Here is an 11949-nt window from a genome sequence, read left to right on the forward strand (position 1 = left end):
ATGCACCCCCACCCGCTGCATTTTATTTAGAAGCAGGGGGAAGGGAAAGTCAGAGAATCTCAATTTGTGAGTTTGGACCTAATCAAATGGTTTTTACATCATTGATTAATTTAATGATACTTGGAAGGTATCTGTGCAGGTAACCCTTGTATTGCTGGTGGAAATACGCTTACATTGTGTATTTACAATTGTTTTGGTCTGCCTTTTATTTAAGATGGCAGTGGCGTCAGCGAATCCGATTGCACCTTGAAGGGACAGGTATTAACCCTGTCCCTGTTGACTTGCATGAACAGCAGTTGAGTCAAGAACAGCACAGCAGGGCCCATGTTAATGAAAGATTTCAAGATCAAAGTAAGTATAATCTTTACCTTGAAATCAACTCAGTTTTAAATGCCTCATTTTCTCTTGGAGAGAGGAGGACACTGACAGTAGACTACTCTCCCACTCATAATTCCTGAAAGCAGGAAGTAGGCTGTTTCCAGAGAAGACAGAGTGCCCACCATCCTCAGTTCTGTTTCCTGCCTCCTCCTGAGAGCAAGGGAAGGAAAGAGCTCCATGTTTCTTCATCAAGCTCTTAGGTTGTTTCTTTCTTTGTGCACCTTTACTTACTGGATCTCAACTCTTCTTCTCTGCTCCCCCCCCCCCCCCAAAAAAAAAGAGAGATAGAAAGGCTGCTGTTGTACTACAACTTTCATTTTCCATTTCTCTGAGCCCCCTGTGCATCCATGGCAATGACCTTGGCAGCTTTCTTGCCTGCTGTGCAGAGTGGTCAGAGTGTCTCCACATCTTAACCCTTGCCTGTCAGCTTATCTCAACAGATAACCAACACCCTTCGTCTTGGATGCTGGTGTGGATTCTGTGAAGTTATTGGCCATGGCTATGGCCACAGCTGTGCCAGCATGGAGGGCACCTATGGCTGAAACACAGGTGCCCTAACTAAGACCAACTTGGCCACCTGGCATGTTGAGGGTGTAATCCCACTGGAGACCTTCTGAATGAGATTCTTGTGGAAACAATAAGAGTCATGCCTATCTGAAGCAGAAAGGAGGAGGCCAGAAACATACTGATCTCATCCCTTTTGTACTGATAGGTCTCTCTCCTGTTACAGAAATTACTTTTAAGGATCATTCTGGAGTAAAAAACAGGCAGAGTGACAGAAAATCGAACAAGCATCAGCAGCACTGACACCAGAAATCTACCATTGGGAGGACAGTTCCAGAACTACTCCTGATTGGTGGGTGCTAAACATGGTAGTTCACAGATACCTGTTTTCTCATCCCCCTTGAGACAGGTTCCTGATCTTCCAAATTTTCTAAGTGTCCAAACAAGATGCAACAAACATCAGATGCAGTGAATTCACTTGACAGATCAAGGCTATGGAGGGTTTGCCTCCTCAGGACAGATGGTCAGACATCTTACTCAGGTTTTTTTTTTCCAGTGGCAGAAAAGAATGGGGATTGGAGGTCCATCTTGGATCATCAGTTTCTCAACAAGTTTGTGCTGTACAAAACTTCAAAGTTATATCGCTAGAGCTCAGCAGCAAGAGGATATTCTTGTGTTCATGGATTTGACAGAAGCATACCTCCACATACCCATCCTTCCTTCCTACAGGTGTTTCCTCAGGTTTTCTTGTGGGAACCAATGCTGTTAGTTCAGGGCTCTGACTATAGCTCCTTGCTTGTTCAGCAAGCTGATGGTGGCTTTGGACAAGCCCACATGAACTGTCTGAGGGAAAGGATACTAGTTCCGCCAAACTACAACAAAAGATGCCAAGATTGATTCATGGCCAAAAACCAACCAAAAACCAGTTTGTGGAGGGCAGAGTACAGTCGGGTGCTCAACACACAGGCAGACTGACTGAGCTATAGTTGCCTGGACAAAGGGGTATGGGAACTTAGCAACTCACTGGTTCACCTTCTAAACCCATAATTTGGTTAGTCCCTAGTGGATCTTCTTGTTACTTCCCAGAATGCCAGATTTCTGAGATTCTTCACCAGGTACTTGTGTTCTCAGACAGTGGGGTGCTCTCACAGGGCTGTGGCCACTGAGATTCTTTTATGCCTTGCCTTCTGTTCTGTTAACTCTCAGAGTCATAAATAAGTTCAAGCAGAAAAAGGTGGAACTTGGCCTTGGAGACACTGCTTCTTAGATCTCTATGCTAAACCAATAGCTCATTCAGATTCTGAGCGGCTCAGTATGACTGCGCGGAAACTGAGCAGAAAACTGATGGACTCAAGTGCTTTTAGAGTTGCTTACTCTCATGGTGCTTTTACTAGTGACAGCAACTTCAGCCAGAAAAGTGCTGGAATTGGGACCACTGTTTATACCCAAAGTATTCCACGAGGACAAAGTGGTTCTTCATACTGATCCTGTCTTCATGCCAAGTCAGTTCAGTCTTCCATCATTCAGAATGTCATTCATCTACTTTCTTTCAGCCCTAAGCCTTCTTCCCTAAGGAAAAATAATGGTACTCTTTAGGTGAGCACTTTGCATCTACATTTCCCTTTTCAAGTAATGAGGTAGGGAGGCGGGGGAGTGTCTAAGTCAACCCTAAGCAGGTGGATTACTGAGTGAATAGCTCTGACTTAGTCTTCTCAAGGTCTTCAGGTATCAGCAGGTGTCAGAGCTTGTTTAGTGAGAAGTGCAGCCACCTGTGCAGCTTTCAGTGCCAGCGCTCCAGTCTCCGATACCTGTAAATTTATTTTATAATATCTGGCTTCCACATTTGTCAGGTATTATAAAATAAATTTGGTTGTTTCAGCTGATGCAGCATTTGGTCAACAGGTTCTTCAGGGAATAGTCTGATTTCCTCTAGTTTTCTGACTGGCTGGCATTCTTCTTCTCTCAGTCTTGGGACTACTGCTTAGTAATATTTCAATCAGGAGTTCAGTTTTTTCACATCTGACTTACTGTGAAGTTTCCTTTTGTCTGAAGTACGGGGCAGCACTCTGAACCTACCCCATTTTTTGTGGGGTAATCACTTTAAAGAATTGGAACCTCAGTGGCGGAGATCAGTGCCGGTACAGAATTGTCACATATTATTTCATTTTATAATTCTTTGATGTTTTAAACTGTCTTTTCTACCTTCTGTTACCTCACATGTGCTCTGTTTTATGAGTACGCTTTCCTACAGAGCTACAGTTCATTATGGATAAGGCACATTCTGTGATGAGTAACATTCGCTACAGAAGTCTCTGAACTGAGGATGGTGGGCACTCCCTTCCTCACTGGAGAGAGAAGGAACAGCCTACTTCCTGCCTCCAGGAGTTGTGGGTAGGAGAATATCCAGTCATCAGTGTCCTCCTCTTAAAGTAAAAGGAGCCTTCATAGTAAACTCCAGTGTTTCAGTGGCTGGTTTAATCCTGTATCTTAAAACATGGAGGTCAGTTCTTAATGTACCATCTCAGATGAGTAGGGGAAACTTCATATTGTTTAGAACGAAAGCCAATACACACAAATTGATCATTACATTTCTGAACAATTAATGGGGCATATTCAGCAGAGAATTTCCATGAATAAATGGGGACTGATGTTCACTGATTCTCCACTGCTGCCGCAGGCCCTTTCGGGCTACTGCTTGGAGTTCCCTGTCCACCAGGACTGGCATTTGGGGCTCCATAAGAAGTGGGGAGGAGAGGAAGGTTAGCTCTGCTGTTGGAAATCCTTTCAGTCAGCAGAAGTAATGTTCTGTCTGTACAATCCTCCAAGCCAATGTCTTACCAATGGAAGGAGTCTATAAATAAGGAAAGGAACAGCTTTTATAAGTAATAAGTATTTATATCTGTGTGCAAATATGTCTTGTAAAATAAGTGAAATATTGATAACAATTTTGTCATATTTGTCTCTAGAGGCTTTTATCCTTTGCATTTATATTTATTCAATGTAATTTGGTCACATCTGCAGAGTCTCAAGTCTCCAAACCACATCTGTTGCCAGTGAGAGCATTAAATGAAGTTTTCATTGGAGAGTCCCTCTCATCCAGGTACATTAAGCACCATCTGCACCAAAGCATTACAGTTTGTTAGAGCTTGTAAACTTCAGTGTGAAGTTGGGAATATGCTTTTGCTGCCATATTTAATGTAAAAATGTTTGGTCATGAGTTTCAAATTGTACCTTTCTGCTTCTGAATTTGTGCAAAGCCCGCGGAGTTCTGTTATGGTATTGTCCCTTTCATGCTTTAAAGATGCATGCTCTTATGGACATGTTCTACTTTTTGTTTTTCCTCTGAAACAATGCATCTGTGATTCTTTTTTCTTTTTGTTTGCTTATGTGTCTGTGAATTGCCTCTTTGATGTTGCATATCAAGCATCTTCTGTGTGGCTGGTACTGAAGTTCAGATCCTTCATGTGCAGTTTTTGTCAGTTCTTGTTTAGGTCTTCATCAGTGTAGTTTATGGTCAGATTCCAAAGCACATTAAATGCAGGTGTAAAAGTAACTTAAATTTCTTATTGATATTGTCTGTGTCAGGAGGCTGAAAGGAGAAGATAGGACATACGACTTCATCTCTCCATTCTGTTTATTTAAAATAATGCTCTTACATGCCAAAGGAGAGCTGAGTTAGCGGAGTTAAAAAATTAGCCCTTTTTCACCATCAGTCTCAAATTCTTACAAGTGGGTGGCAGGTGTGTGCTGAGTTATGTGCCTTTTCCATTACTGGAAAGTATTTGGGTAGATCTTAACCAATAGAGCAATACTAAGACACTCAAGGAGGGAATGCTGAAGGAGTTGAATAGGGAGAGGGCCCAGAAGATTTGCAGAGATGGGAATGGGCAGTGAGCTGGAGTTGTACATACATAAATGACTGGAATTGGCCCTTTTTACTCTTGAAAGAACATTTGCTCTGTTTGTCTATAACAGTAATTGACCCTTCTTGTTTCAGTTGGTCTTTGCACACAGAATAAGCAGATGAATGCAAAGTTGAGTGGGATTGCTTTATTGCTAGTGCATTGCTAATACAGCAAAGTGGTGTGAGGATCAAAATTCTAAAGTTAATTATGCTGGACATTTGAATACCCCAGGGAATATAAATTATGAAGGCATGAAGTATTTTTCATCTGAGTGAAGGAGACTTTAACTTGTCTCAGTTGAGTGGGAGATTTTTTTTCATTTGTAGCTCAAATGTTCTTAATTCTAATAGTGATAGGGTTGCATGTGTACATAGCTAGAAAATGTTATTGGAAGGCGTTTGTATGCTTACATATAGGGAGACGTTAACTTGTCTTCAACTACAAACAAACCCACAGTATTAATAGAAAATTCTAAAAGGCTTTCAAAATGGCTTGCTGGATTACTAACAACTTGTGTTTTGAAATATGACAAACTACCAATCAAACTAATCTTGACCTTTACCAAATTCAACTATGAAAAATTCAGCCATGTTTGAAATTGGCCCTTTTAGACTTGTATATGCCTGATGTGGGGCTGTGTTCTGTCTTATTCAGGGTGAACTATAAGTCCTGCAAACCCAGTTTTAAATTCTCCCTTCATAGGGCCTCTTACTATGAAATATCAGTTGATGATGGTCCATGGGAGAAACAGAAGAGCTCAGGTCTCAACATATGCACTGGAACTGGATCAAAAGCCTGGTACGTTGGTGTGCTGCTGTAGTTATGGGTTTAGCTTATTCAGAATCTCCATTAGGAATAAGTAACAAATTAACATAAAATACAAAATGCTCTGTAGCAGTACAGACTGAACTTTTGAAGGATCTAAGAAAGAATAATAATAATACTTTTTATTTGTATCCCGCCCTCCCCGCCAGGGCAGGCTCAGGGCGGCTCACAACATACGAATGTAATATACAATAAAACCATACATAGTAATTACAATTACAATTATAAAATCATCATTAAATCATTAACAACTTGTATTAAAATTAACATTAACATTGTGGTGCTATAACTTAGGTCTTTAATAAAATTCAGTGGCTAAAACATGTCCAGCGAGACTTTCTTGGCTCGGTGTTAGGTGAAGGCTATTTTGAAGACGTAGGTCTTACAGGCCCTGCGGAATTGGTCTAAACATCGCAGGGCCCATACCTCCTCCAGGAGTTGATTCCATAGCAGTGGAGCTGCAATGGAGAAGGCCCGATCCCAGGTGGTCTTCAATCTGGCCTCTCTTGGTCCAGGGATATTCAGCTGGTTCTTTCCAGCTGACCTCAGCGCTCTCTGGGGTTCATATGGGAAGAGACGGTCCTTCAAGTACGCAGGTCCTCGGCCATATAGGGCTTTAAAGGTGATAACCAGCACTTTGTAGCGGACTCGGTACACCACTGGCAGCAAGTGCAGTCCGCGCAGCCCTGGCTGTATGTGCTCCCACCTTGGGAGTCCCAACAGCAGCCTAGCCGCTGCGTTCCATTGAGTAATGTTAAGCTTGTACATGCTGAGCAGGGCTTTTCATCAGCATTGAAATTTGGCATTGACAGGCTGTCTTCTTGGAAATTATTTACAATTTAAAGAGCAGTTCGTGATTGTAGTAGGTCAGCTGGTGTGTTGAAGAAATATGGCACAGGTGAATTGAAATAAGGATCTTCATGGGTGTGCCAGACCAGTTGCTCAGTACTGGATTATTGTCTTTAGGAAGGTTCAGATTTAATGACAAACTGTGTTGAACAAGCCTTGTGTTTGCATGACTTCCAACTGAATTTGCTGTGTCAGAAGTTATTGGCAAACTATGATTTGTGCCCTCCCCAACTCTGGATTGAAAATCATGGTTCAGGGCTAGTTTGAATCTTGTCTGTGAAGGAAGCACAAGCAGTAGTTCGTTTTCAGCGTAAAGGCAAGTGGTGGTTTGTGCTAACCTGGAAGTGTCTAATAAATGCTATACATACAACGGACATGTGCATTATGTAGGGAACACAATGTGTGTTCTAAGAGAAATCCCATCAAAAATCTAAGATCGTAGAGACTTAAAAACCAAGTTACATTGGGTTACTTATATGTAATTGAGCCTTTAAAAATTGAAATTAAAATGTTATATCCAGTTGGCTTAAATTCAGTTGGGTTGTGGTTAAATCTGGGTTGGGAAATATTTAAGTCTTTTTGGCTTCCAAAGTTTTCTTAATTATCTATACTAAATTTGAGAGCCAATTTGGTGTATTAAGTGCACAGACTCTTATCTGGGAGAACCGGGTTTGATTCCCCACTCCTTCACGTGCACCTGCTGATGTGACCTAGAGTCAGTCACAAGTTCTCACAGAGCCGTTCCTCTCAAGCATTTTTCAGTCAGAGCTCTCAGTTCCACCTACCTCACAGGGTGTCTATTGTGGGGAGAAGGGAAAGGAGATTATAAGCTGCTCTGAGTTTCCTTTAGGTAGTGAAGGGTGGGGTATAAATCCAATTTCTTCTTCAGTCAAGATACAGTTGTGGTAAAGCTGAATGGATTCAGGTGCAATGGAGACCCCTGGTGATAACCTCTGGCCCCAGCTTCAGCAATGGCAGTATCAGCTTTGAGGATTCTAAACTGGAGAATTCAGGTATTTAGTCACACTTGCTTTCTGTTTTTAGGTCTTTTAATATCAACAAGGTAGCAAATCAGGCTGTGGAAGAAATCCTTACGATTGGTGAGTTACCACTGGCACACCTGTTAAGTAGCAGTGCAGAAGATAATGACATCTAATTGAGACTCTTCTTCCTTTGGTTCAATAGCTAAAAAGTACGAGAGTTTAAACCTTCCATTGAACAAGGAACTAATAGAAAAAGGTTAGTGAGTATACTCTTAGTCTCTTATTGGCATGTCTGAAATGGTAATTTGTGGGTCTTTGAAGGCTTGTCTCGCATGCTATACAATGCTTTTTGTGTTGAAGAAATAAACCCTTGCATAGAATTCTTTGAGGTTTTAAACTGCAGTGATTTAAAATGGCCAGTTTAATCTGATACTAGTCTAATATTTCACTTTAAAATATTGTGTGCCCAAAACTTTGATATGGGGCAGGCTAAAATAAATTAAAGCATCTTCTAATTTGACTATATTAGTTGCTTTAATCTTTACAGGATGTTAAGTGTTAACCACCCATTATGCAAAAGCAGAAACTCTGAACAACAGTTTACTAATTAGTTTACTATTTAGCCGCCCTGAGCCTGCTTCGGCGGGGAGGGCAGGATATGAATTAAAAAATATTATTATTATATAGTGGTGAGCTGATTTGCAGAAACTTACATTTAACTTTTGTACTTCCAGTAACCGGTGAATATAATGAATCGCTGCTGTATGATCCAGAGGAACCCAAGATGTTTTTCAGCATACGAGAACCTATTTCAAATCGTGTTTTTTCAAGTAGTCGGCAGAGGGGATTTGCTTCAAAGTAAGTTTGTCTGGATTAGCTTGTCTGAAAACAGGGATCTTCTGTAGGTTTCAGATTTTCCTATATAATAGTCTTAAAGAAATATTTGTTTGGTGGCTGGTATTATTTAAGCTAATTAGCATCACTACACATGGTCTGGGGGTCACCTTGCAGGTCTGAAATTGTAGACCTTTTGTGAATGTCTTTCAGAAATACTCTCAAGGTGTGTGGCTGTTAATGATAGAAAATGTTCAGTCATGAATTCATAGGGTCACTATAAATCCAAAGTGACTTGATGGCACTTAACAAGGTCTTCGGTGTTCATCTAAAAGTAGAAAATACAGTACAACAAACGGGGGTTGGCTGTATCAGAACTTTTGTCTTTTTGCCTATGAGAACAGAAATGAAATTCTTCAGCTCAGAATCTTTGGGTGGAGAGGCTGTAATTTACCATACCAATTTTTCTTCTGCACTTTTAGTGGAACTGAAAGTGCTCACTTGGCAAGCTGTCTGTAGTTTCCTTTTAAATGTATTTGCAGGGTGTGTGTCCGCTCTCGTTGTTGGGATGCCTGTATGGTTGTAGATGGAGGAACATCTTTTGAGTTTAATGATGGAGCGATTGCATCTATACTGATCGATACAGATGATGCACTGTGTACTGTTCTACTGCAAGAATGAAGAAGTGCATTGGAATCATCCAAGCCCTCAGAATGGACAGAAGGGATGCCTGGACAATAGACTGGGATGCTGGAATGGTCTCAGATGTGAAACTTGTCTTTCTCTGTAGGCAGTCACTTAAGAAACAAAGATCGAAATAGCTCATCATTTCTTTGGCGAAGAAATTCTTGTGAAACTGGTGTTTGTCATTTATTGCATCTGATAACAGGAAACTTACTTGACAGGCTTCAGACACAAGCCTTTCAAAACAAAACTTAATGTGACAGACTTTTAAAACTAAAAGTCAAACTAGTATTAATAATTGTACAGTTTTGTGATAGTTTGACAAATTCAGCAAAATTTTCAGTTTCTTTTCTAAGAGCAAATGCTGTCAAGGCTTGTTAACTTGAAGGTAAATGTTAGGTTAATGTTGGGATTCGTTTACCCAACAAATTAAAATAACTTGTTGGTACCAATAATTTTTACTTTTCTAATGTTTGTAAAAAGTACTCAGTAGAAACATCAGTCTCAAATTCACACGGAAAACTACGAAAGTATGTTAGAACTAAGAAATTTCTCTTGTCCTGTGCTGCTCATGCTTTCCTGTTACAGCTAGAGGAACTTAATCATGATCACTGTCTTTCCAATCAATTTAAAAATCCATTTTTAGTGGTAGTCTGCATTGATCTTTGAAAAATGCCCCTCTGTAAATTTCCCAGAAATTGTGGTATATAGTAATTTTAGGCAAAGGTTGCATACTTAAAATTTGGAGCTTATTTTTCTTAATTAATGAAAATGCCATTCCTTGTAAATTTCAAATTGTTAAGAGTGCATGTTGTTGTTGGATGCATACAACATAAAACTCATCTGTGTTAAAATGAACATATAGTTAGGCTCCCCGAGCATCATGCATTTTTTAATTGTGTTTTATGTAAAGCAAATGCCAGTCAGAATTCCTCCTTGCCATTAGTAACGGACAACAGCCCGTAGAACTATGACCATAGCCAATGACTTGCCATGCTTATTTATTAAATTAGGTGTATAGCTTTTTTTGCAAATAGTGGTTGATACTGTGTTTAACGCTAGAAAACTTGCAAGTTTGTTCATTCCCATCCAATTAAATCACTGCCAAATACATTGAATGTTTACATTTGAAACAATAATGAACTTTCAATGTGAGTTAGGTAAATGAGTTATTAAAGACACAGTTCTTAACACTTTGCCCCAAAAGGTAAAACATTTTTAAAGCAGTTTTGAAATGACTGTAGAAATGTGCTTTGAGAGTAAGCCTTTCTTGGTGGAGAAATAGCAAAGCTATTAAACTGAAATACAGGCATCTAGCTCTTTAAACTTTATAGTAAAAGCTCCAAATTAAACACTGCATGCTGCAAAAAACAGCATTTTGGTTGAAATACTGGATGAGCTGTTAGTCTGCTATGCTGAAGTCAGTGGGACTTGCTTCTGAGTAAAGGTACTTGGAATCAGGGAGCATAACATGTTTTGTAAATTAAGAAAGCTGTGAAATAGACTACTAGTTTATGGTTTTTGTTTTCAATATAAACTGTTTGAATACTTAATAGCTATAGTTCATATAGCTACCATGGGAATTTTATAGCTATGAAATAAAAATCTCCTAAACACAACCCATTGCTTTCTGATTAGAGCTCCTACATGTGAACAATCCCACCAGCTCCGTTTCTTTTCCCTGCCAAACACACAGGCACAGACTGCCCATTCCCAACTGTCCTGTTATGCCAAAAGGAGAGGGAGAGTCTGTGCTGGAGCCCATTATGTTGAATGGGCATTGTGATGAGTAAGTGATTATATCCTTTGAAATGAGCCATTTTTGACTGTACCAAAACCATAAATGGTTAAAAAAGACGGCAATAAACATTTTATCTTACAGAATTTGGAACAATAATGGTTTCTCAAGGCAAAGGTAGAATCTTAGATTAATTCCCCCTCCAAATGACTGGTGGGTGGGAGATGTGAATGAGGATTTGCACAGACCCACTATTTTATGTATGAAGTGTTCTTGGACCACCAATTGTTATAGTTCATATGTATATTTAATGGTTGCTTTCCGTGTGGAAATTAAATAGAGAAAAGTAAGTGGTGTTTGTATGAAAGCCGTGGACAAATCTTTTGAAACTTAATCCAAGGTGTTGAAACAATTACTGAAATCATTTTGCGCTAAGCTGATGAGACAATTTTGAAATGTGCACAAATATAAGTAATTTAATTTTAATTGGCTGTGTAGCTGAAATGACCTTACATTCTCAATTGCTTAATTCCAGCATCTGTTTCTATTAACCTTTAATCTGGGTCCTAGATTCTATTAAAAAATAAAGACATTGATTTGGTTTAATAAGAAATGTATACTGTACTTGATAAGTAATAAAGGTATTAGTATTTTTTGAAAATACTTTTGTCTTTCAGCCATTTAAGGTAGACCTGTCAGTATTCTCAGTGGTATTTTGATTAGCAGGAGGCACTTATTAGAACTTAGTATTTTTCTCTTGTTCTTTGTAAATATGCTTTTGTGCTTATGTAATATAAATTCTGTATTTAATAGCATGACCTCTAGTGCTAGAAATTCATTTTTGTACTTCAAGTAGTTATATTTGGCAGAGTCACAAAATAGGAACAGCACCTGTTTTTCATCTTTTAACATAATACAAGAACTTTCAAGTACTGCTAGGAGGCACATTGTTTATCAACAATACTATAGAGCAGGGTTTCCCAAACTCCCCCCCCCCCGTTATTTTTACACTTCTCCTTCGTGGCCCACTAAAATTTGGGGGTGGGAAGACGGGAAAAGACTGAAGAAAGGAAGGGAGGGAGAGTTGGAAACAAATATAGAAGAAAAAAGAAAGGCAATAGGGAGGGAAAGAGTGAAAGAAAGGAGGGCCAAAGGAAGAAAGAGAAAAGAAAGGAAAAGAAATGAGAGCAACTTACCTTTAAAACTGCTCACTCTTGGTGGGAAATCCAGCCATGGAGTCCTCAACGCC

The 11949-nt window shown here is 39.6% G+C and overlaps 1 protein-coding gene across 6 annotated transcripts in view; it reads left to right on the forward strand.

Moving 5' to 3' along the window:
* The window catches only part of NADK2 (NAD kinase 2, mitochondrial), a 32586-nt gene extending 21225 nt beyond the window's left edge, over positions 1–11361 (forward strand). For 5 of the 6 annotated variants that reach the window (XM_060236075.1, XM_060236080.1, XM_060236077.1 and 2 more), the window contains 7 exons: positions 215–351; positions 3904–3982; positions 5442–5585; positions 7506–7561; positions 7647–7700; positions 8179–8302; positions 8821–11361. In XM_060236075.1, coding sequence (XP_060092058.1) covers positions 215–351; positions 3904–3982; positions 5442–5585; positions 7506–7561; positions 7647–7700; positions 8179–8302; positions 8821–8959 — 733 coding nt within the window. In that variant the 3' untranslated portion in view covers positions 8960–11361. The remainder of the gene's footprint in view (positions 1–214; positions 352–3903; positions 3983–5441; positions 5586–7505; positions 7562–7646; positions 7701–8178; positions 8303–8820) is intronic. The other variant, XM_060236076.1, reaches the window with a different exon arrangement.
* Positions 11362–11949: the final 588 nt, after the last annotated feature.

Source organism: Heteronotia binoei, chromosome 4 (genome assembly GCF_032191835.1).
Source record: "Heteronotia binoei isolate CCM8104 ecotype False Entrance Well chromosome 4, APGP_CSIRO_Hbin_v1, whole genome shotgun sequence".
Taxonomy (NCBI): Eukaryota; Metazoa; Chordata; class Lepidosauria; order Squamata; family Gekkonidae; genus Heteronotia; species Heteronotia binoei.